This window comes from Pygoscelis adeliae, unplaced genomic scaffold, assembly GCF_000699105.1.
Source record: "Pygoscelis adeliae isolate BGI_AS28 unplaced genomic scaffold, ASM69910v1 Scaffold227, whole genome shotgun sequence".
NCBI lineage: Eukaryota > Metazoa > Chordata > Aves > Sphenisciformes > Spheniscidae > Pygoscelis > Pygoscelis adeliae.
Genome location: NW_008825100.1, coordinates 3,537,160 through 3,563,377, shown reverse-complemented (window position 1 = coordinate 3,563,377; position 26,218 = coordinate 3,537,160). Strand labels below are relative to the sequence as shown.

The 26,218-nt window shown below is 40.6% G+C and overlaps 1 protein-coding gene across 1 annotated transcript; it reads right to left on the bottom strand.

Moving 5' to 3' along the window:
• Positions 1-21: 21 nt before the first annotated feature.
• Positions 22-25,982, bottom strand: HSPBAP1 (HSPB (heat shock 27kDa) associated protein 1). The gene is made up of 8 exons (XM_009327178.1): positions 25,976-25,982; positions 25,733-25,918; positions 19,746-19,930; positions 15,486-15,622; positions 11,978-12,149; positions 4,282-4,365; positions 868-978; positions 22-658 (listed from the first exon to the last, which is right to left on the bottom strand). The coding sequence occupies exons 1-8, from the start codon at positions 25,980-25,982 to the stop codon at positions 104-106; spliced, it is 1,437 nt and encodes a 478-aa protein (XP_009325453.1). The 3' UTR covers positions 22-103.
• Between the last annotated feature and the right edge of the window lie 236 nt (positions 25,983-26,218).

Below are 26,218 nucleotides of genomic sequence, written 5' to 3'. Positions count from 1 at the left end.
CCTAAAAATTATTTTAAATGAAACATTCAATTATTACTGAGCTTAAACACCCAGAATAAGGCTGCCATTTGATTTATTTCAGAAATGATAAAGCACTCTGGCACTAAACTCTTGTTCTCTCCAACAGCAGCTGAGCCACTAAACTGATGACACGCGGATTAACCAAACAGTCTAGCAAATCATTGGTAGAAAGGGCTGTTTGCGAGGTGTTTGGACTGCTGTCTGAATCCATTTGATGTGCAGGCGTTTCACAGTCATTACTCATTACCAATTGCTTCCTGGTGCAGTGTAACTTTCCAGAATGTCCTCCTTCATTTTCATGGGGATCTCTACTGTCACTTCCAACTGCAACTGCACCCATCGAGCTTGTTTCTTGAGACTGTGGTAAAACTTCAATAAGATGAGGCCCAAAAGGTACTTTCTGCAACTTTTCTGCTTTAAATGTTGAAAAGCCAAATTCATGGGTTAGTAATCTGCAGCCCTCTGGTTCACAGCCAACTTTCCTTTTCTTCCTCTTGCATGAGGCGCTTGTCCTTTGCTCTGCACCAGTGCTGCTGGGACGTGCCTGCTCTGACACACTTGCCTTTTGGCAATTGAAATATGCAGACACTGCTTTATTCAGGTACTGTAGATTGATTTCATGGGATGTTGCCTCAACCTAAGAAAACACCCAGGATACACTCAGTTAAAAGGAGATAGGTTTCAATTCAGTGTTGCATGATTATCTTCCATTAATTACTTTTGCTACGTGAAAGGAAGGAATTTAAAATTCTCTTTCTCAGGCAGCAGAAAGACTCAGGGGGAGCTAAGCAAAATGTCAGTAATTCTCTGTTATCACTGCTATAATGGGAGCAAGAGAGGGCTCACCTCTGTGGGATTTAGCCAGAGATCTCCATCACTGGGATTTTCTGCTGATTTCACGGCACATACCAGCATTCGAGTTATTGCTTCTTCTACACGGGCTTCATGATCTGCATCCTGCCTCAAGGGAACAGAAAGTGTTTGGAGATAGGTTAGCACTTGGGTCTCTGCAGAAACGTGGAAGTTCTTGGGAAGAACTAAATGGATGGCGTTAGTTTGAAAGCCATACTCATGTATATGAAGCCAGTGAAAGGCTTCAGACTTTTGATGCTCCTACACATGCGTACAGCCCCCACATGAGTAACAGCACAGGCTTTGGTGTGACTACTCATCTGAATAAGGATTTGCAAAAAATATTCTAGTGTGTGTATATAATTTTTTTTCTTACTAGTGTTCTGTTAATTGAATCTGGTGCTTGAAATTACAATGCAATGTTAGCATTTAATTAATGTATGCATTTATATAGCTCTTTAGGACTAGAAGGACCTTGAAAGTACATAGCAAATTTTATATATCTACATATTACGTCTAATTTAAGTACTTAAAACACACAGGATGTTACAGCAAGGCAGCAACTATCTGGGGGCTAGAGAGGCACAAAAGTGAGTCTTAAGGAAATCCAGCAAATATTTTATCATGTAACAGTAGCTGACATAACTGCTGCAGTTTTAAACATAAGCAGAAGGAAAAACATGTTTCCTCTGAAAGCACTCCCGTGAAACTAAATACTAAGTTAGCAACTGGTTCTTTGTTTCAGGCCTTCACTTTCTGCATCATCCCCTTGTGCAGCTGAGTACTAGCTAGTTTAGGATAACCGAACAAAACTTTATAAGATCTTTTTAAGCTTTCTTTCCTACTTAACTGAATTTCTTGTATGTGGAAGGAGACAATAAGACTCCAAACAAGATGGGTGATATAGTTATTTCAATGACAAGTGCCTAGGAGTGGATATGTAAATTTGCTTTCATTGAGATGCTTAGACATAGAAGTTCTGGAAGAAAGATGTAACCTTGTCAACCCACAGCCCTGAATTGCCTAATTGTGGCTTTGGGGAACGTCAAGCAAACCGTGCATCTTGCTAGTATGAGTGTTGAAGGCAGTAATTAATTCTGGAACCCTGAGCAGAATTTGGGATAGAAGCAGAGGGAAGTGCTCTTAGTATTCTGTGGCTTTGGATGCTTGGCTTATTAATGGCCTTGTATAACAAGCCCCCAAAACACAGAGTTTGGTATCTACATGTGGAAATTATTTAAGGTGTTGCACTCTTGGTATTCATCCTGGTCTGCAGAATAACAGGGTTGTACTGATTGCATGAGAGCATGTTAGGAAGCAAGGAATACTTTGAGTAGCTCACATCCAGCTGAAAACAAATTTAGCTTCTACTCTAAAGTCTTGCCAATATAGTTAATGGTTTCACTAGGACTATAAATGTTGGCGTGATTCACATCTGCCAATATGAAAGCAGCTGATAACAGCTGCAAGCAAGAACTGCTTGATTTGGTAATGGAAATGTTCTCAGTATTGTCTTTTAGCATCCATGTCAGAACTTATTTTCATAGATGGACTGCCCAACACCTAACAGTGCTGATATCATCAGCTGTAGGGATACTTTCTGTAAGGAACTTTCACCTGGGTTGCAATAGCTACACTTGTTTATGGCAGCTTTTTATATCTGGGGAGGGAGCGTCTGTGTCATTCATTTGCAAGATCCAGCAAACACTCCTCTGCTCATGATGCCATACACAACTACCTGCTCTCGCTGTCACCAAACAGGATCTTGGCGACTTGTGCAAGACCTTTACAACCAGAAAGGCCATTGAGTTTAGCTCCACTTTTTTTTTTTTTTTTTGTTTTTTTGTCCTCGCAGCACGTAAGAACAGCTAGAAATGCTATAGCTAACACACCACCCAGCCACCTGGGAGTTACCAGCCTGGCACAACTGATCCAGTCCTGACCTGCTCCTCCAGACGGGGACAATTTGTGAGGCACAGCTTAGGGTACAAGTGTGTGTGTTGACGTCAGGGCCCTTCCAAGCACGGGGTACACAGCCAGTTCCTCTGAATCACCTCAAAGGCTGCTCAAATTTAAAGCAAGCTTAAATGGTTGCCCTACAACATTGTTGGTGCTCTCCCTGGCACCGGACGCAGCCTGACTGTACTTAGGGCTATATAAGAACTCAGTATGGGCTGTCAACCTGCTGTCATTTCTAAAAACAATCTCATCTGGAAAATTTCTCCATGAGGGCAACACCCAAGTGAATTCCTCTACTCTGCAAATGCTTGGTTTGATGTTGGTGTAAGAAATGTGTAGTCTTTGAAGAGCAGTTGAACACGTGTTCATTCCCCTGCAGATTTCCAGTCTAATAAACGGTTTTAAAAAAAAAAAAAACAAAAAACAATAAGTATTTTAGTGAGGCAGCTTTCACAGGCCATTTCAAAGGGTCTTTTTTATATTAGGCTAGGATTAATGAAAAAGTTATTTGAATCAGAAAACCTTCTGGAGCATTGAGATGCTATCCCTGGAACCATCCCATACATACTGGTTAACATGAGCAAGAAAAATCAAAGCCTGGGGAAAAGAAAATTAATTAAGTACTTGAGAAAATCCAACTCCAGGCAAATGAAAACTATCACAGAGAAATGAAAATTCTAAAGTCCTCTGCCCCTTCCTATCACATTAATCTGGTTTAAATTCTAATTTAGCTTTGCATGTAAGCATGTGCTTGAGGTGACGCTGTTGTTTTGTCGTTCCCTATTCAGCACAAAGCTAGCTAGTCCATAAGAAACTGGACATGAAAAGTTTAGCTTGTGTTTAATTGTTTGCCTGACTAAGGTAAACTTGCACGTGATTTCTGCTGAATTGGGGCTTCAGATCTGGAACCTTGGAAGGTTCTTCAGGAAAAACTGAATCCATAAGGGCTCTTCCCTCACCAGCCTCTGAATACAGCACACCCAATAGGGCTGACCCTGGCAGGCAAGGGACAAAATGCTTCAGCCTTCATCCTTACAAAAGTTCCTGCTCAATGCAGCTAAGTAGGAAATGCAGCTTGAGTACTGACTGGCATCATTTCTCTGCTCAGGTCATATTCTTTTCACTGTTTTCTTGCTAGAGATGCTTCTTTTTTCTCCCCGCGCTTTCTCTAGCAAAAACCTTGAATTGAATATTGTGCTACTGGCAAAGCATAGCTGCACTTTAGTGGTGGCTGACAAATGATGCTGGTAGAACATGCAAGTCTGCAAAGTTTTCTGGGATCCTGAGGATAATAGATGCTATGTAAATGTAAGTACCATTGAAACTGCTCAAAAGTGTTTCATGAGATCATCAAATCTGGGACAGGATTATTTGTGTCAGCTTTCCTACTCTTTATAATACATGCAAACATGGAACTGCTACATCACCATGACATAAAAAGGGAAATACCAGTTCAATCCAAGAGTTTATGCTGATGGTGATGGGGTCAATGGATTCCACATAGTGCCACCAGTGTCTTGGAACGAGCAGGACCTGGAATCAGAGACGTCGCATTAGGGTACTAGCAGAGGCAGAATGAGGCAAGGAACAGGGGTGGGTGGTGATCTTTCTTTCTTTCCTGTAAAGAGCTTTTTCTCAAGACTTAAATGCCCACTCTCTCCTCCATTGTATCAATATCATCATATAAGAAGTAGACATGATCCAGAACTACCTCTCATCCAAACTCCTTCTCATGTGAAGCAGGATTGTAACCTTCTAGCTGTTCTAGGTAAGCAAGGTCTGGCTGTGCAAAGGGAGTGCGGCTGGTGTAGCAGTAGAGCAGGGCTTTAGAGAAAGTCTCAGCCAAGCAAGAATTCTTTTGTGGACTCTCCAACTGAGCAGACTTCCCAGTTCCTTTAGAAGGACTTCCAGCTGGCTTCCCCAAAAAGCAGGTATCCTAAGGCTCATCTAGGTGATTAACAATATGTAGCTTTAATTCTGGTAAATACTCACCAGTATTAAACTTGTCACTTTTAGTAGATAGGCTTTTAAAAGAAGGTGTCCCAGAAATCATGACAACTTGGTTAAGATCAGAGCTTTGCAACTATATCAGGATGATAGCTGTGACATAAAATTGATTCTAACCCGTGGCTTTTACGGTGCAAAGACACTAATGTTGTTTTGATGATATAGTACAAGCTTTACAGATTACTGAACATTAGATTAACATAGAGCTATCAAGAAAAGCATAAAAGATAGTTTTTGACAGGGAATAAAAATGGTCAGAGACGGATAAAAATATACACTTTAGAATGGAGAAAGTGAAGCAATGATCTGTATCTGAATTGCAGACAATTCTTTTTCTTGGTAGACACAAATTACTTAAAAGAATGTTCTGCTACCTAGATAGCCCTGTGCTTCATTATATCAAAACACGGCTAATGAGAAAATGTCTGTGTAGGAAACAATGATTGAGGCCCTAGTCCCGCAAACACTTACAGGACAGTCAGAGCACAGTCATTTTTGGGCCACAGGACAAAATGTTCTCCACAGGTTTCAATTTAAGTCAAACAAAAAAAGCATTTGCTCTCTAAAGGTCAAAAACATTTGGAAATTGTACTTTAATCCAGCACAGCATACAAAACAGAGAAGGAAGTCAGTCTATGGAGGGCCATTATTTAAATATATCACCAATTAGTTCTTCCTGACATCTAAAAGTGTACGAAACCCTACACAGACTGAAGCCAAAACATGTTTTCTACATAGAACAAGTTTCAGAGTAGTGCTTTTACCATAGAAACCTACACTTGAAATGAAAAGTGCAGTTGCATTAGCTGCAATGGGTTTATCTGTTAGCAACTGCTTGCCCATGTTTCGCTGACAGCAGAATCATACAAAATGATTCATCTGCTCTATAGGGGATCTTACGTTGCACTCTGTTAAAGAATCTGGGTGCCATCCAAATGACAGGGTATAATGATGAAGCCTGAAAACTCTGGTGTACAACAGAAGAAGGCATAGCTTCTGGAGTAAGTAGCTGTTTCCAACAACGGGGTCTTTACTGTGAGACTTCCATAGGAAGAGTGAGCTGAGCTTGCAACATGCTGTAGAAGTGGATGAAGACACTAGGGAATTGGGGTATGGTGCAGAGAGGGAGTATGTAGCAACGGAACAAAAGCAAGAGGCAAATTAAGGGAAGTATATAGAAGTTTCAGTAAGAGGGGCTGCCTGGAAAAACCAAGATGGAAATTAGGAATGGAACGTGCTGGCTCAACATGATTAATGTGCAAAGTAGAAACAGAATTGCTTTGGGAAGAGGACATATAGCTAGGAGAAAAAAATACAATCCCCCCCATCTAGTCCAGTCTTTTCAAACCAAAGAGGACGAACTTGGTCTTTGGAGAGACTAATCAGATTTTACTTGCCAGCAGGTTAAGGGTAATAACTGCAAAGTTGTGTACTTCTGCAGCTGGCACTGTTTGCTGATGCAATTTATAGAGGAGCTACAGAGCTGTGACTCAGAGGCAAAACAGGTACCATAAAGATACTTGCCCCTCCCTCTTTATTCTTGGGCACGCTTATGCTTGCTAAAATAAGGACTTACGGCAGCAAGAACATTGAAATTATCAAAAAGCAAAAGGGCTAAAACTTTAAGGAAGACAAAGAAATGGAAAAAAGTAATTAAAACCAAAAAAAATACAGCTGCTCAAGGGAGCAACAGAACTAACAGAGAAGTATAGTAGGATTCTTCTACTTTTACAAACTAGTAATCTTCTAGGTTTGCAAACTAGAAGCAAAAAAACCCTACAACAAAACCAAAAGAAAAATCTACCCCCACCCCCCCCCCGCAACTATCAATTCCACAATAAAATAAAGCAGACTTCCATATGTTTATGAATATGGGACACAGATTTAGCTACTTTGAAATTACATTTCAATAGGAAATGCGAAAGTAAACCACAGTGAAATAACACACAGAAAAAATGCATCAAACATTTTACAGGGAAAATGTAAAGTGCAAAAGCAAGACAGAACTATTCCAAGCTAAGAGACAATTTTGTGTTAGCCTGCTTTCTATAGAATATGTCTAGCTTTGTAGGCTGGGAAGATACTGATCTAAACAGCAACCAATCAGATAATTTTAATATTTAGGCTAGTGATAGGCAAATATAGCACATGAAGTCAAAGTAGGACAGAAATCCCAGAAAAGATAAAATGAAATTCTAGTCTGTAACAGGAGGAAAGAAACCAAAAGAACAGTTGGGAGAGCAAGTGGAGCAATGCTGAAGACTTGTATAGCACAGAGAACAGAACAGGTTTAAATTCTCAATGGACATGATTAACCTGATACAGTGCAAAGGTAGGGCAAAGGTGGAATTGCTTCAAAAAGAGAACATACCCTCAAGTGAAATATTATACCAAGAAATTCCTGCTCATTAGGAAAAGGTATTTGTGTAAATGTGCAAGAAAAGGAAGCACCAAAGAATGGCAGTGTGATGGGAAGAAAAAGATGGGGGACTGTGGGGGGACCCAAGCAAATCCCAGAGCTGCTTGCAACCCTGGCAATGAAAAATAAAATAAATGCATGCTTAGCCAACTCTGTGGGAGCACTGCCACCCCAGCCCATGCCCTGTCTAGCCGGTGTCTGGCTGCCCTGGAGCTAGGAAGGTGCTTCTTACCCTGCCTCCCTGCTGAGCTGGTGTCTTCCCACCCTAGGGCCTAAGGCCACTGACAGCAGAAACACAGACACAGTCCTGGGGAGAAGCACTGTGGACAGGAAGGGAATGGGGCTGTTACCATGCTGTGTCCGTAGTGACCCAGGTGAGGGATTGAGGGAAGCTCAGGGAGGAGGTGGAAAAGTAGAGTAAGGAACTGGCAGCTTTCACCTTTGGTTTGCTCGACTTTTTGTGCACTCATGGGGTTCTCCGTGTGTGTTGCAGGCCGAGTGGTGTTTTCATCACCAAATTCTCTGTCTCTTCTGTGATGGAGATGATACTTCTGGTGCCTGGAGGATGAGTTGGGCTGTCTGCCATGTTGAACAGAGCCTTCCCTATGGGGTGACCTGAGGCCAGCTCTGTAGTCTCACACATGAAAATCCCCTCTTCTTTCCCCAAAACAGAATTATCAACCATCTACTATGCATAATGCTGCAGAAAACTCTGAATTCTCCTTTACTAAAATCACTTAAACTCTTTTCCAACAAAAGCAGTTTTTCACTGCAAACCCTTTTAAAAAGTATTTTATATACTCTGAACTGGAACATTTTATTGCCTTTTAAAAAAATTTGAACTACTGCATTTCCTGACTTACTACACCACCTTTTTTTTAATTTTTCTTGATTATTGAGACTGTTCCGCTGCTCCCCACTTTAAGCGCAATCTGAAGTTCTCGCTCCTTTTCTTTAAAGGGTGGCACATAGGGAAATCCCTCCCTGACTTCATGAAGATTTCTGCTTGCTCAGGGTTGGGTTGGAAATCAGAGGTCTGCCTGCATTGTTGTGAGCTCTGGCTGCCAAGGTGGATCCCATGGTGTGTTATGATACTGCAGTAGAACAGAAAGAGAAAACCCTACAGCTATACACAGCAACTTAGTGATAACTGTAGTTGTGGACACAGACTGAGTTTGAGACGTGCTTCTTTAGACTTTCAGAAGGCAGGCAAGAAAAGCAGGGAGGAGAGCTTCTGAGCAGCAGACCACGGTGAGAGACAGTAAGTAATAACGTTGATCATTTTTTAAATCACTCTTCCCATACTGTGACAATGTTTTTCAAGGCTGGAAGGGAGCATCCTTCTCGGACTCAATGTGCCTCTGAGATTAGGTCAGTTAGGTCTTTCCTCCCATCTCTGGTGTCTAGAGCTGCACCGCAGCTCCTCTGGCTCCAGGCTGCATCTGGGACACAGGGCCAGGAAGCAGGAGAGCAGGCAGCAGGGCAGCTGAGTGCTGCCTGTAACAGCATGGGTCCTGGTGTCCGCTGCCCCTCCCGTCTGGGGTAGCATGAGGGGGAATGGCATTACTCATGGGAGCCCAGCGTACAAGGTGCTTGCTCTCCATTAGGAGGTCAGATGTGTGGAGCCTCACGTGTCTACCTTCAGACAAGCTGAGATGCGCTTTCTCGTCTTTTTACCATTGTCTAGTTATGTGGATATGGATTAAGAGGAAGATGGATTAAGAACAATTACATTAGCAAGCAGGAAGGAAGCAAGAAGCTGGTGAGAAGTGGGGCAGAGGAAAGAATGACCGATGATTTTGTATTTGTGTAGCATCTCAGTTTTTTGTAGCCTTTTCAGGTGGGATTCATCTCTCTTTTTAATCATTAAAAATGTTAAGCATCTATGTGCATAGGCTTCTCTTATAGCCTGTGCTGAAGGACAAGACGGGATGAATGTTCCTGCAGGCCTGTAATTGTATAAGACGGGGAGGATGAATTGCCTTGTAGAGGTGCCAGGTTCTTCCAACTTATGGCAGACAGGGCATCTGTCCTGGATGGGGTTTAAGATGAGGGTAGCGGATCTTTCTTACCCTAACTCTCTTAACACTTGTCCCAGAGTGTGGGGTGGAAGATACTAGAACAAACGTGTTTTGCCCCATTTGCGATCTCTTAAGCAGTATTTGTGTATTTGTGAAAACAATCAAGGTGACACTAGAAATACTGCAGAATTTATGAACGAATAAAACAAAATACTAATGCTTTGGGTGAAAACTCACTAGTTCAGTGAGCACAAATCCACCAGCAGTCAACCTCTTGCTCCATACTTACCACTCAGCCTTGCAACCTCGCATAGGTGGACAGGTCCAAATATTTATAAGGAGCCCCTATATTTTTGTGATACAACTTGAGCTTGTAACTTTATGGATGTAGTCATGTACAGCTGCAAACTCTAAAACTGCTCAGTTGCCTATTTTAATAAATTAGATATCTAAATGTTATCATAATTTGTATCGAGAACAGATCACTAACGTATAACCAGAAGTTGTATGAACACCTCTGTGGAAATTCAGCCCACAGCCAATGGTCAAGCACAGGATGAAACCTTATTAAAACTGAAGTCTCAGCCAACTACCTAAATTCATAACAGAGATTCACCTCTGAACAACACTGTGAAAGGGCACAAAGGATGCAATCGAAGTAGGCATTGTGCATTGGTACAATGTTATAGGAAGGAATTCTGCTTTAAAGCCTTAAATGGGTGTAGAAAAATGGCTTGTAGCAAACAACGACCAGAAGGTGGCATTAGGCACATGAAGTTTCTGATATTCAAAGCTGCACTCACCCTACATGCAGTTGCTGTCCTGAATACCTAAGAACACCTTTATCTTTATTTTTCAACCCTTTATTGTTGCAATATCTAATCCAAAATGTTCTGCGTACCCTCTGGGAAGGAATGGAGATGCTATGTATTATCACAAAATAAAGCTGGCTGCAAATTCTGCAGTAATTGTATTAATTCTACATGAAAACCACTGCTAAGCATGTATCAAGATTGTTATTATTTAGGGATGCTCTCCCTTGTTAACAGAGGAGTTCTTCTAGGTCATTCCTTTCCTCTCCATCAAACGGCAGCAGTCCCCAGCCACCTGCCCCATAAGCTTCTGGATGAGATGCTGGAAAGCATCGCCCAAAAGGCACTGATAGAATGGATAAAGGCAATACCTCACTGCTCCATCATTGCCTCTAAATTAACTTTCTCCCCAGAAATCCAAACGGTATCTCCTTCACAGCAATGCAGACAATTTGTATTACTGAGCTGGCTCAAGATCTCTATTCCTAGCAAGATTAACTTGTAATTGCTTTAAGCCTAATTAAAATTAAAATCATATTAAAAGTTCACTACCATACTTGATCATTCCAAAGGAGATTGTAAATTGAAATAGTGTTGGGGATCATGGATAATGCAGTGCTGAATGGATGTGGCATTTTTATTAATAGAAAAATTTGTTCTTTGTGCTTTAAATTATTGAACACTGCAACCTTACAAAGTGCAGAATGCAAAACTAATAATTTGCTTTAGGAGTATGACTAGGAGCTAATGTATAGCAAACAATGAAGGTTGATCACAGATTCCCCATTTGCAACTGTACCAGCAGAAGACCATACTCTTCCCAGCTGACAGACATCATCCTCTTGTTGGAAACTACTATCCTGCTCCAGTCCACCATCTCACCAGTTCACAGGATTGCCCCTCACTCTCTCTTCAAAATTAGCTAGATTAGCAAAAATCCGTTATTTCAATTGTTGAAGGCAGCTGGGTTTGCCAGCTAGGGGCAAGGGAGCACTTGTGTAAGTCACTGAGCTGGCAGGTCAAAAGAGGTGACAACATCTGCTAGAAGGGTGAAAAGGTGGTACAAGCGTCAACTCCACCGTCTTAAGCGGTCGGAGCAATGAACATTGCAAAATTCCTTTGGAAAGGCCTGACAGTTTGAGATGCACAGGAGTGTTTTACGAGGACATGCACTGCTGAACAAATGAAAAAGGGTAATTCAGACTCCAAATACAGACCATGGTGATTAAATAAAGGACGCTATTTATGGCAGACGACTAGGAATTAAGAGTCCTGAGCCCTACTCTCATACTGCTGCTGACTGCCTGTGTGACTATAAGGCAGGCACTTATAACTGAACTTTCTCACTAAAACAGGGTTAGTAATATCCTCACATCCTTGTAAAGCACCATGAAACCTCTGGATGGTGTGTGCTCTAAATGCAAGTATCATCGTTGTAATACTCTGTTATTAAAGCAACAAGTTGGCCCAATGTTCCCTGGTGAAGGTTATTCACTATCAAAATATGAACTCCTTTGCTGGCTCTACACACTCATTAATCAAACACATTTTATGGAACATACAGGTTTCAGAGTAGACAGGTTGGAGTACTGTTCAAGGAAGTTTTAGAGTAGACAAATTGGAGGTGATTGCAAGAACTGTGACAGAATTGGGCAGCTGATTGAACTAACTCTCCAAATGTTTGTGGTTTTTGTACAAAAAAGGCTAGTAAAGTAACTGAGCAAAAAAAGTTCCCGTGCTGAGAGAAATGTACCTAAGCCTGAGTGCAGACTGTAGGGAGAGCAGAGTTCCACAGTCAATTTGTTAAGATTTCCTAGCCCTTAATTAGCCAGTTAAATAATTTACTAAATCTTTAAAGTAATGTAAAGCTCATATGTGAATGGTACCTGTCCTGGACTGAGTGTAACCACATGGGCTGTTGCGTTCCTAAACTTGGGAAAGCATTTCAGATCAGGGTTGGCAACGTTGACTTTGCTGAATATGCTGGATTCCTCATAAGGGATCCTGGTGGGATAAAGGAAACTGGTGTCACCAGGTGGGAAGAGGTGCCATCTCTTCCTGAAAATAGAGAGAAGATAAAAATGTATTCAGTGCATGTCAGTTACAGCAAAGAACTAAAGGCAGTAGCAAGGTTTTCAATAAAACATAAATCTGCCTCGCTGTGTGAATCTCCTACGCCGTGAGAACACAGGCAGTGCTTACAGGCTGTCTCCTAAAAGTGTTTTTAAAATATTCCACTTTTTAATTTTTTAACTGAAAAGATTTACAGCTTCTCACAAATTATTTTCAAAAGGCAGATAAAATAAAAAAAAAAAGCTCTTCCATCTGGTTCCTCCTTCCTCCTTTTTACAGAGCAACATGCAGCATTTCCAGATGCTCAGAGCATTAAAAATTGCTCTATAAACCAGGGGAAATAGTTCTGTTAGAGACAACATACTTTCATTCACTGAATAAATAGATGCTTGGAGGGCATTGTGTGGATACAATGGTAAGACTAAGGGGTATGGACATGATCTTCTGTCTCTTATCTTCACCTACAGCACTTACATGGCTGGTTAGTCACAAACCCCTCATTCTTAGTAAAACTCACCTTGATGCTCCTATGCCACAGATGGCATAAATAAAAACCAGAGACATTCATAGACATAAGCATCCTTAAACACCTGTATTTTTTTGTTATCAGTACCACATGATGAAAATGTGGCTTGCATGGGCCACTAGGGTTAAGAACTCACTGGGCATGACTAAATGCCCAGATAGAGCAGGACAAGGTCATTCTGCTCATGAGGGCACACATGTTCCAGGTTGCTCTCTATGCGCCCAAAGAAGCGGTTCAACACACCGCAGTGCTGGGCCAAGCAGAGCTGAGACACGGACCTCATCCTCAGAAGCTAATGTTTCTATTTCACTTACATAGACCAGATCAAAGAGAGAAAAAAGAATATGCCAAAACTGGTGGTGCCAGTTTTATGGGTACTATAAACGAAATATCTTAGCAGGTACATATGTTATTTAGAAATATGAATTTTATATGGCAGTACTTTAGGTGATGGAAATAACCAGAAAGGAATACACAAAGGGAGAATTTATTATTTTTAAGAGGTGCCAGACAATCAGTACAACAGTGACCTATGCACTAAGCAATGGAAAAATAAAGGCAGTACTTTGCAGCACAGTTGGACAATTTGAGCAGCTCTCCTCTTTGTTTCAGACTTTAGTGAGATCTTTCCTTTTTGTCCCTTTCCTTGGTACTCACTTCTTTCTTTTTGCCTACTTCTTCTGGTTGTCAGTTCCAAGTCACAGATCTGAAAATGGGAGAAAAGCAGCCAAATGGCACAAAAACAGAAGAGACAGGAATAGCAGGATAGCCAGAACTGCAGAGATCGGCACAGATGGAAGTGCCATCGGCCGCTGACATTTCTTGGTAATTACCAAAGCTACTGCTGGGTGCAAGCACAAAAAATAGTTCTCCTGAAACTCAAGCCCTATTGCAACTTTATTTTGCCCTCCAAACTAGAGCCTCTGAAGGGGCAGAGAACAACTAGGTTAGGAGGCTCATGGGTTAATCCTGCAGGCTTATGACAAAGCAATATCATGAAGCAAAAAATTAAGAAGCCAAAGGGATGCAAGGAGGAAATTCAAGATAGCAACAAAGGGCTAAGGAGTCATCCCTGGCTTTCCTGCAAAGGCAAATCTATTTAAGTTTAGCATAAGCTTATATTCTGGTACAAAGCCTGTCTTTGTGAGTCTCGAAAGGGAATCTTTCTGCTCTGAAGAAGCACAGGATTCACAAGCTGGTGGAAGTTTGCGATCTATTTATAGCCTTTGCTCTGAAAAGGAAAACATGCAAAGGCAAATCTATTTAAGTTTAGCATAAGCTTATATTCTGGTACAAAGCCTGTCTTTGTGAGTCTCGAAAGGGAATCTTACTGCTCTGAAGAAGCACAGGATTCACAAGCTGGTGGAAGTTTGCGATCTATATAAATCTAGCCTTTGCTCTGAAGAGGAAAACAACTTTGTCTTTTCAGGCCATGCAAAGGCTTTAGGCTGCTTCTTTCCCTGCAAGGAATAAGGATTTTGTTCTACCAGAGGGGGAGGAAGTGTCTTGGGAAGGCAGGCAAAATTGCTACGTGATGCCGGAACTCTGGCTCGAGTTCAACACCTGAAGGTAGAGATCAAAGAGGCAGGGGAGGTATCAGGTCTGCTAGATTACTGTACTTGTTTAGTACACCCAGTACTTAGGTGGATCCTTAGAAGATATCTAGGCATGTAAGTCTCATGGTTTTCAATGAGATTTCTGGCTCCTAAATACACTTAAGTGTCTGGACTTCAATGCATAATGCTTACTGATGCGATCTGAAGTCTACAGGGTGGTTGCAGCAAAGCACAGTGCTGAGGGGGGCTTCCAGAGTGCCTCTGCTGCATGTTCACCCAAGGATCTCAAGGCTGTTTATAAACATGAATGAAAACCTGCCTGAGTGCTAAACAGAGTTACCCTTCTTACAGATAAGATGATGACAAATTCATTTGCCTCAGGCCTTACAGCCAGTCAATCTGTGGCACTGCCCAGCATAGAAGCCAGCATGCCTGACTCCCAGTCCTGCACCTTAATCATAAGACCACCACAATTTTACTGTTCTATAAAATGTCAGAGTAATTAATCACATTAAAATCCCACTGGCAAATTATTCCTTCCACTCTATACTATCAAACCTAAAAAATGCATGCGACTTGTTTTGTTACTCTAGCATTACTCTAGCAATAATAGGTAACAAAAAACCCTTGAGGCCAATATGCAAGGAAAGGAGAAAAAAAAGAATGGGGGAAAAAAAAAAAAGACAGCATGCAAACAGGCAGAAAGATATAGCAACAAAGCCACATGCTCCAAAATTAGTTTGGAGCCTCAAGTGTCCCTTTCAACTTTGCTCACAGCTGGCTGCTCCCATCCTGATGTTCCCCTTTTAAATTGATTCTAGCAGGATTATTAGAGGCTCTTGCACAGAGAATATCGTAAAAGTCTACAGTAGTTTATTTCTGTTTTGTTTCTGGGCTTTTTATTTTTAACTCCTAATTTATCTCCTAATTCCAAATTCCTGAGTTCATAACTAGTAGGAAGATTAAAATGTTTATTATTGGACCACATAACACACAGATCAGGAAAGATCTTCCGCAAACAGAAGAAAATAAAATTGTGTTACCTCTGTGCCCCAGTCAAACTCCAACCTCCTGAAGTTCTGCCGTTTCCTATAGAACAGTTCTGATGCTCTTCAATCATTGAGAGCTCAGAAAACTAAAATAATCAGGACCTAGAATTAATACTCAAGGGTCCAAAACTAACTTTATAGCACAGTATAACTTTGTTCTGTATTTGTTGTATGTACATGCACTTGTTACCTTCCCTGTACTTGCAACACTAAGTTGCAGCCATAGGAGTCCAAATGGCAGGGGGTGTTTGCTCCTTCAGAACCAATCCACAGCGTGCTCTCTTTTCCACTTCTTCCAGGAAAACCAAAGTCAGACCACCTTATATCCTACAGCAATGAAAAGGTTATTTATGTAAGCTGTTGAACTGATTCACATCCTTCCCTCAGTTCTCTGAGTCTCTCGTCTTCTCTCCTCCACTGCTCAGTCACTCTTTATCCACTGCAGCTGTTGCTACTTGGTGGGGCTCCCACATGCATGGCCTGTGGCCCTCCCTCCAAAATTCTCCTCTTGAGTAGTGTTTCTTTTGCTGACTTTCTTCTTTTTCTGTCTGACTACACAGCCTCCCAGATCTCTGTCTCCAGTTCTCATCCCCATCTTTCATATCACTCAAGTTACCCACTTGCTCTACAGAAGGACTGCCCAACTGCTCGTGGCCACACATGGCTTCTTTTCCTTCTTTTCAAACACTCTTTTTTTCCTTTCTCCACTCTTAACCATCCACCCAAGCTCAGGATTGCTTTTAGAAAAATTCTGATATATGGCATTTAAAAAAAAATGAAAGGAAGGAAAGAAAAATCCGTATTCCCTTTTCAAACCAATTTGATAATCCATGTGGCATATTTGCTCTCTCTTTGCTCCTGTCCCAGCTTTTTCCATGTATTCTGGAAACGCAGACTTTACCCCATCTCTGACCCAGTGGTATGCTGGGTTTTTTTAAGGTTCTTATTATTTAATGGACAAATTCTTCTCCTGCCTTTGCAACTGCGGAGGCAGTAAACTTAAAACAACTCGATTACATGGTGAGAAAGGGCAGAACAGGTATGCATGTCTTATGAATGTGATCCTGGAGCTTTCCAGTCCATTGATCCTTCCACAAGCAATCCCTTGGGGATGACAGCTGGAACAAGGGACAGTGAGGTATTTTTCAGATAATTCAAGGGTTTTGCAGGATGGCTCTGTATAGCTTGGATAAAGCTTTCCCATGTTTCTCTAGCTCACCCTGCCACCTGCAGGGCCTGATCATTTGTTTATTGGAAAGCACTTGAAGTATACTGGCCAGAGATACCGGTGGCTTTTGGCTGGAGCCCCAGACTGAGCCTTAGGAAACAGAGATTCAATTCCTGGCTTCCTGATGGTCTCAGGCAAATCACTTAATCTCTGAGCTTTATTTTTCCCATCTTGAAAAGGAAGATAACGGTATTTGTTCCATTTCAGTAAAGCACTTCGGGGTCACTTGCATCACCTAACTTTAGGAACCTAATTTAAGCTTGGCTCCTGCTCTTGTCAAAGCACTCTCAATCACACCTTGGAAAAGTCTCTCTCTTTCCGCTGTCTGTAAAGAGAAAATAGGACTCTAGCCTCCTAATTTAAGTATGTAAGCTAGCTGCTTGCAGACACGTGGATGACTATCCTTTTTTAAGATCTATGGATGAGGAAAACCACAGCTAGACATTATTGTAAGGATGACTTCACCATGACTCTGTATCAGGAAACCCTCAAAATGAGCAATAGCCTTCCCAAAAATTAGGTGTTGCTAAAGATTTTGAATTTCAGAGTTATTGATTTTAAAGGTAACATTTGGAAAAAATGCAGAAGTGTAATATAAACATTTGTCAAAGGCAGCAAAAAATCAAAAAGAAAAAGTTGCTCCTATAGATTTGAGCAGCCATAAAATTTAAAATCCAATACAACTATTTCAGTGATAAAGTTAAGCGTAACACCATCTCTACACTTTAATCTCACACCTAAATAGTTTTTGTATTTTGTTACAATTTAAGTGGAAAGAAAGCACACATAATCAATATTAGATTTAAAAGAACTTTTTGAAAATGCTGCAGCTGTAGTAAATAGTTGAAGCGATTATGGGTAAAATAGTTTTTAACTAATGAACTGAAAAGGAACTGGTAGGATTACTGAAATCTTGACACAGTGGGTTCCTTTTCTACAATAAAAAGCCACAGTAAGAAAAAATGCACTAAAAGGTGTTCCAACCATAACAGATGGCACATAACTTGTGAATTATATTTATTTCTTTTGCTGCTTATAATGAAGTTAATCTGTACCCGCATGTCACTTTAAAAGGTCTCATTTCTATTTAAACTTCACGCATATATCTTGCTTCTGATTTATATCTCAAATTCTGTAATGAAATATCAACTGAACAAAAATTCTAAGATGCTAGATACTGCTCATAGATTAGAATAATGGAATCATTACCTTAGCCCACACAACTGTAAATGATAAACAGTGCTATCTAAATTTCAAACAACTTCTAAATGGCCCTATTGATCACTATAAATAACAGTGCAGTTGGCCTTCTTTTCCCCTTCAAATCACCTTATGCAAATCTAAATAAAATCTAAAAAGAGAAGAGGGGTTATCATCAAATTCACACAAGAATGGAAGAGAATTTCTACAAAGAACTCTTTTGGCTGGTATAAATTGTGTAGCAGTGTTTCAAAAGCCTTATGAGTCTGGAACTGATGGATGCATTTCACTCCCATGCCTGTGAAACTGGCAGATGACATACAGCATATTTGCTTGCATAACATCAGTGGTTTTTTCCTCTCCAGATTCTGCTTTACAAAATAAATCCACGGCATAACCATTATGCGTGTCTATTCTAAAATCACAGTACAATCTGTTGCTTCTTATAGGTCAGGTGATGAGGTTGTGGTGTGACACCTGCACTGAAATGCAATTCCTGGAGCCTCAATTTTGTTCTTGAATGGGGCAAGGGGAAGAAGGAAGTAGGAAAATGGTTGTTTCCTTCAAGTGTGTTTTTATTGACCAAATGAAGCAGCAGGCTATTCAGGTCTTCTGAGCTGCTATTATCTTGTGTGATAAAACACAGGAAAATGCTGTCTGTTGAGGCAGAAAGAGAGGAGACCAAGGCAAGACCACAGATAGAGGAAGACACTCAAAGGTCTGGGGAAGCCTGAAACATCACTGGAGCTCCCAACTTAGTTCAAACAACACGACTCAGTACCAGTCGTGCAGCCCAAGTTTATGTGATCCTGGTTGTGTTTCAGTGTGCTTAGGAAGGGAGGGGAGAAAGAAAGGTAAGATGGTCTCTGTGCCCAAACCTTACCTTCCAACCCACAGAATGATGGGAAAGAGACAGTCTGAAAAAAGACTGAGCACTGAAAAATACAAATTTTACTGGTATAAAAGAATAAAATACATATAAGGAGCATGAGAAATGTTTTCTGAGGAAATAATTAATTTGAGAGGGCTTATCAGTTCGTACTCTGTCATTCCAGTGATAGCAGAGAATTATGATTCCATCTTCACATTTGAAAGTATAAAAATGAGTAAGGCTTCATTTACTATTCTTTTTTTATATCTTTTGAAAACATACACCTTTTGTGTAGCTATCCTTAATTTTGCCCTCTTACAATTTGCAAGGAGAAGTAGTAGGAATGTAGATGAACCAATACATTGAAATAGCAGATGGACATGGAGAAAGTAGAAGAAAATACCCCAGGTAGGTGTCCTAATACCTGCATTTGGAAATTACCATAGATTATGTACTTCCACGGACAGGTTACTTCATGTATTTTACTGCATCCACAGACAATCAAGGTATAATAACCCTGCAGACTCAGAATCTCTCCTCCTCACAGTTAATCTAAATATATGAAGGGAAGGAACTGTGCTGCTTGAGAAAAGAAGCCACAAGGCAAAACACGGAGCAAAACCATGTTACAGCCTTGTTGCTACAAATGAATCCATGCCATCAAATCCTCCCTCCTGAGGGGAGCTGTTAATTTGGATACCATTTGGGTACAAGAAGGATTTGGGGCAGAAGCAGGGCCTGAAGTTTCCAACATGCCAGGCCTGCCAGCTGCCTGTCATCTCCACACCCTATTCCCACCACACTTCCATGCCTTCGGCAGATGTGCAGGGAAGGTGTTCAGCTGCAGAGGTCACACACATGACTCAGTGCTCCCCAAGCCTGCTCAGTCACAAAATGATGCTGGGCTAAATGGGAAGGGGAATGCTGCCAATCTGGTAGTTGTTTTTGTCACTTGTGGTGGTGTTTTTAAGCATATAAGGAGACCCAGAATTTCAGACGGCTACCACTTGGTACTAGTTCTCCGTTAGCCTAAGAGCCAATAGCTTTTATTTCAAAATTTTAAAATAAATGGCCAAAGAAGCAGTAGAGGTTTCAGAAGCTACACTAGATAATTTGCAATGACTAACTAGGAAGAGATAATATTGTTTTACCTGGAAAATTTCTGGCTTGTCTTCAAATATCCTGGCAATGTATTTGTAGTCAGCGTAAGCCCAATATTTGGAGTACTCGTAACAACTGAATGGTCCAGAGAGACAAGAAGGCTGCCCACAACTCCAAGCCAAAAATTCTTCAAGTGTAGCCTTCACATAGCTACACCTGGTTTCAAACTGGGGAACTAGAGCAACAAAAAAAAAGCCAAATATTACATGAGCACTGAACACAGATCTAGTAAAAATAATATGTAGTTTCTCTCTCAGCTCTGGTTAAATGCAACATGAGATACGAAGTGGGACTAGGTGGCTTGACTCTGATCAATAAAATGGTTCTCATCACCTACCTCATAATTAAAGTCTGAGACTGTTGCTTTTTCGTTAAGGTTTAAGTGAATAGCTGTTACCTTGAACTTGCTGTGAGGTAAAAGCACACCAATAGTTACTGTTGTTCATGTGCAAGGCACCCTTCAGCACAGTAACTCAATAATATGCCCAAGTTCCCTAAACAACTGAGAGCCTGTCCTTTGCTTCATCTCCCTTCTTAAGTGTGAGCTGCAAATGGGCACACAAGTATTTGTGTACCCTTTAGTTTGTCTCCGTGCATTTATGTAGATGGACATGTTCATCTTTCCCTTTCCCTAAAGCAATAACCAAATCAGCACAGTAACGTGTAGGAAGCAAATTATGGAGCCACATGCATGCCAAAGATCCATCTAAAATGCTGTATGTCCTTATTTTTCATTTGGGACTGACAAAAGCATATTGCGGTGTTCCTTGGCAGACATAAAAAGTATTTACCAGCAGTGTTTTGCTCCCGTCATGCTTTGGTCAGGCTGACTGATACAGCCTTTCAGCTCAAGGTCAGGTCACTTGGAAGGCCTACAAGATAACCCACATCACAGCATACTTTAATTGTGGTTAATCAGAGATCTTCATTTCCCACAGCTGCTAATTGCGCCAGCTTCGAAGAGACTTATCCTATGTTAAAAAAAAAAATTACTATAACTACTACTGGGAAAAAAATTACTGCAGCCTGCATGAATGACAATGACAGAGCTACAATTTAACCTTGTATAACTTGCATAGAGCTGCTCAGAAGTGGGATCCTTTCACTGTTGTGCAGCAGCAGTTCTTCGTTCTTTACTGCTCTCATTTTGTTATCGCAGCAATTCCCATAGAGTCTCATACATTTGTTCTTATTCCCTTTGGGCGGGAGAACAGCTTTTACAAACCTTTATCACTATCATTTTGCCATTTTCCATTGTAGTAGCCTAGGCAATGGTTTTCCTTCCCCTCACTATCAAATTCATTAACTAAAAATGTCAGATAAGCCCTGCTATTCAGCAATCCATAACCAGGGTCTGTGCAGTAGAAGGGCTCCCTACCTAAGAACTGCATACAAGACATATAAATCACCTACAATAACCAAAACCTCCTATATCTGATTTCTTGTCTGTGTTGCAGTCCAATGCCCTCTCCTGATACCCAATCATTAATGCACATCATTTTACTAAAAGACGATCTGATGGAAAAATTAGATAAAAGATCCAAGCACTACTGAAAGTGGCTCAATATCTGTATTATTTTGATGAGAACAAACAGAGCTTAGGACACTGCCTATTTTCCAAGATAATTCAGGAGCAAGTGTTTTAAAGGCAAGAAATAGGCTCTTTCTACCTCACAGTGTATTTCACTCTGAGCTTCATTTAAAAAAATCCAACTATGAAAGAAAAGACTATCTTCTAGGATACAATCTCCTCAGGGCAGGGTTCTTGGTTTAATTTGTAACTTGTTCAGTACCAAGGTGTGGGTGCTTATGGAAAAATAAATAGTAATAAAAAATGTATTTGGGCAATCTAGACAGATTGCTTAGATGGATTTGTAGACTGCAACCAGGATGAAAATGTTAGCAATGGGCAGCTGAAAGCAAGAACATTATTAACCAGTTTGCTAATACTTAATGACTAAAAGCTGAAGGTGTTTCAGAATTGATAAATTGTAGATTAAGCCATGTAAGTCTAAAGTAAGCTACCAGTGCTGTCTGATGACATGGTATTTGAAGGCATGACAATCCTCCTCTCTCCCACCTAATGCCACAAATTGAAACCGGAGGGAGGGAGAGAGGGAAGAAGTGCTTTTTCGAGGAAGCAGCTCTCCTCCTCAGTTAAGGTCTGGTCCCAACAGATGCCAAATTCTGTTCTACTCAGAAAGACAGTGTTTGCAACATACACTAAGGGAAATGTAGAAAAAAAGGATAATAGCCTTAGAAAATACCCTAAAGCTCCAGCAAGAATGCACGTGAAATGTCTCCTCCAGTTCTTTAAATCTAAAAGAAAACCAAGTGTCTATTCGCAGCTGCTGGGGAATTAAAATTATTTAAACAAATAATCCAAGCGAAGAATAGCCATTTAATACTATAACAAAGCACAGGCACACTCACAAACCAAAAAGCTGGCCATCCACATCCAACTTCAATAACCCTCTCAAATCTCAGCTTTATGCGACATTTATTCAGTGTACAGTATTTGTATTTGTAGCCTCCAATTCAGCTACTGAGTCTATAGCCATGTTTGCAGTCCCTCTCTGTATCAAACCTCAGAGGCTTGAATTCTTTCACCATCCTTAGTGGTATAACCTTTTGGGCAGATGTCCAAGTTGCAGCCCTTTCCTATCCAACTGCGTATCTGACAGCATCAGCTCTATCCAGCATCTCTAAGAGAAATTTCCTCCAGAGATCCTGTGATTCATAACTGATCAGCATGACAACCTCTTGCTCTCTCCAGCTTCTTCACAGTAAACTCATTGTTTATTCATTTTACTCCACAACCAGAGAAAATGGTAAAAATAAGAAATATCTGCATACAGAAGTCAGTTTTGTCTAAGCTTTCTTCTTCCTTTGTAATTGCTGGTGTGCTCCAGGTAGCCATCAGATAGATGGACTATAATGCTGCATTTTCTCTGCCAGAAACTCAACTTCTGTAGCGGCTCCCCACCCTTTATCTCACGTCAGAAAAATAAATCTTTTAGGGTGGCTAGAACCAGATGGATAGGGATTTCCTGATTAACAGCACCTTCATTGTTCTTGTAACGAATGCTGGTACTCTCTCTGGAGGTATCTCTGTCAATGCTTAATCCTCTGATTGTATTTTTGCCCCTTTTATGGACACATACTGTTTAACTTGTGTAATCAGACAGAATACTATCAAACACACAAACTTAGGTAGGTACAAATAATTCACAAAAATAATACTGCTAGCTCCCATGTTTTCCATGTTTCAAATGTGCCTTCCACATCCATATGCCTCAGGAAGTTCCAAACTAGCAAGAAAAGCAAATATAAAATCCAAGCAACTCCCACCAAGTTGCCCGATTTGCAGTTCTCACTTTTTTGTATTAAGGAATCTTCCATTTGGGAATCCCCCCAGGCTGCAGATGTGCACTAAAGAAAGATGAGAAGTTGTCATAGTAAGAGGTCCCAAATTATTTAGCATCTTCCAGATGAACCTCATGGCTTAAATCACCTCAGAAACTCTGAAGCAGTCATTTCAGAGTGACACCAAAATATAACCACAAGCAGGAGAACAGTTTCTTTCTTGCATATGATTCCAACGCAGTGGCAGGAGTGGTCCCGTCTAGTCTTAAGGCAATGAAGCTATTGTAAACATGGGAGGACTATTCAGAGAGATCAATACAATTTTAGTTGTATTCTCCTGCTGCTTTCTCTAACCACATCACTGCCTCAGTTTCATCTGGGAAAGTTAGCGTGAACAACGATAAGAAAGAGACGCCCTCGTTGAAAAACAACGTTAAGCACACAAGAGTGAGATCAACCATCTTCCAAATGACAGTGGCACATGAAATGTATTACATTATTTCAGACTCTGAGATGGCTTGGGTAATGGCTTCACTGATATATCCTTACAATGCAAATTTTTTTATAGCATCACGGGTCTCATTCAGTTACAATATAACCCCTGAAGGTTCTACCCATCTTGAACACATTTCTAGCTCACATTAGCATGTAATGGAGGTTCCTGGAGACAAACCGATTGCTGCCTAGGGATTGATGCCTTTATGAAAAAGCAAAATACAGATAGATGCAACTTCAAGATATGAATTCCAATTTAAATCTGCCCTACAGCCATAGCGACTACAAGTTATTGCTAAGTGATGACTCTTATCTACTTAGTTGGTAGCATCAATCCATCACTTAGCTACATAACACTTCATCAATCCCATCAGAAGCTTTCCCAGCTGGAATACCCATTTGGCTCTCAAAAGGTGCCTACCAATTAATGGAGACTAGGACCACAACTATCCTTTTACCTGGTAAGCCTTGCGTATTACAACTGAGATATATTAACAAGGTATCAAGGAAAATGTTATATATATGTAACTTCTTCCCTAATGGCAATGGGATGCCTTTCACAAGTAGTGCAAGAACTGGCTGATACCTCATGGAACTATAGAGATGTTGCTGTGAAGATGTGTACCGATGTATTAATTCTACACCTCAGTTATCCCATCTGTAGAAAGTGAATAAATAGCGTCTGTTTCCCCAGGAATGGCATAGGAATCATTAATCAATGCTGGTAAAATGCTTTGAAATCCTGAAATGCCAAGCATTTTCCCTCTAACACTTCCTTCCGTTTCATCACTTCTCTTGCAAAAACTGAACATGAAATAATATGGTCAGTAACACGGTGTTGTTAAGTAAGATAATGTGATGTAATCCTACCACTTCCATAGGAACTGGCAGACCCTCATCTGGAGTCTTTGTGCAGACCCTGTATTCCAAGAAAGAGGTGGTCCAACTGAAGAAGGTTAGAAAAGTACAGAAAGAATAGCTAGGTGGGGTCTAAAAAACCATGACTTATATTGAACATTTTTTAAGAACTGGGTTTGTCTGGCCTAGGGAGAAAAAAAGATTGAAGGGAGACAAGATGCTTTAGGCAAAAGGAAGAAAGTGCATGGCAAAATGTATTTTGGTATGTGGTTGGGAGGGCAAAGGACGTACAGGGCATGAATAACGAATTGAATTTGTAGGAACTGAAATGATCATTAAAAGCAATTTACTTTTTTTTTCAAAGATTTTTGTCCATCTAAATTAGCTACTAAGGAAGTTCTTGCTGTCCAAGATGTTGAAGTTTTTAGTCTCAGTTTTGGTTAACTCCTAGAAAATAACAGTTAAAATTAAAAGGAAATTAAACCAGAAGGAAAGAAGTAGTCATCATTGTTCCTGAAGTGTATGTGGTGGTCTATACGTGGCTAGTGGATTGCCACCTTGGAGCATGTTTCCTGTATCTTCCCTCCCTGGTATGAAACTCTGTCCATGGATAGACTATGACTAGTATTGTGTGGCTACAGACCAAAATGGAGTTGTAGTTCTTAAAATCAAGTGCAAAAATTGTCTTTCTCACATGGCGTGTTCCTAGATGTCAGAGTGAATCTGGAGGGTTAGAGGTGAGATTATTGTACTGGTGTCAAGTAATTTTCTTAATGCTTTATACTTCTATAGCATCTTTCATCACAGGACTTTTAAAGGATTGAAAACAACCATGGTCCTTTAAAACCTCTGAGAGGAAGGTGAAAATTATTACCATTATCCAGATTAAAAAACCCCAAGATAGACCAGTTAATTGGCTAATTTTTTAACGCACTCAGGTTTGTTGGATATGGAAGCTCAGCTCACATGAACATCTGAATCATGTAAAAGACCAGGACCAACCACACATACTACAAAGCAAGGAAAGAAGACGGAGATGCTTGATTCTCATGTTAGTGTTATTCACCAGACTTCCTACTAAGAATAAACACACAAGAAAGAGAGAGTTCCACTGTTGGCCGAACCCAATGCCCTAAAAGCAAAGCCTGTGGTGGAAAGTAATACATTAGAAAGTGAACAGTGATAATGGAGAGGCAGAGGACTGCAGAACCTAAAAATGAGAGTTGTGACATGTAACACCAGTCCACCTCAGTCTCACCTAAATCCACCGTCTTCAGACCTAGCCTAAACTGGATCGTCTTCCCATCCAACACCGCAGAAAGGTATTTCGCATTCCAGTGCAGGGCTGGCCAGTCGCCAACCATGTTACAGAAGACTGCGGGTTGCTGTAGAGACATCACAATTTCCTTGGCTTTCCCAGGAGTAAATGGTTTGACATCTTCACCTATGTAAAGAAAAAAAACAGCTGTAGAGAGATGATTTACGGTACATGAAGTGTTACCTATCATCTCCCACAGCACAGGAAACACTAACACCTCCTTTGTTTATGGTTGATTTTCTTATTGTATTTGTAGATTTTTTTAAAGTCAAATTTCTACTGCGAACACTGAAAGAACATTCCTACACTAAATTAAAGTTTAAAGCAGTGTATTACCACACAAAATGTAAAAAAAAAAAAAAAAAAGGCATGTGCTTAGAATTTTCACTTGTAGCTTGGGCAATAAAGCACTGTAGCCAAACTGTT

Excerpts from the sequence above, each read along its gene's own strand:
- HSPBAP1 (XM_009327178.1), bottom strand. Across the intron at positions 19,931-25,732 it reads TCTGAAGACGGTGGATTTAG|TTCCCCAGTTTGAAACCAGG; the intron begins GTGAGACTGAGG and ends TTGTTGCTCTAG. Across the intron at positions 979-4,281 it reads TAAACTCTTGGATTGAACTG|GATGCAGATCATGAAGCCCG; the intron begins GTATTTCCCTTT and ends CCCTTGAGGCAG.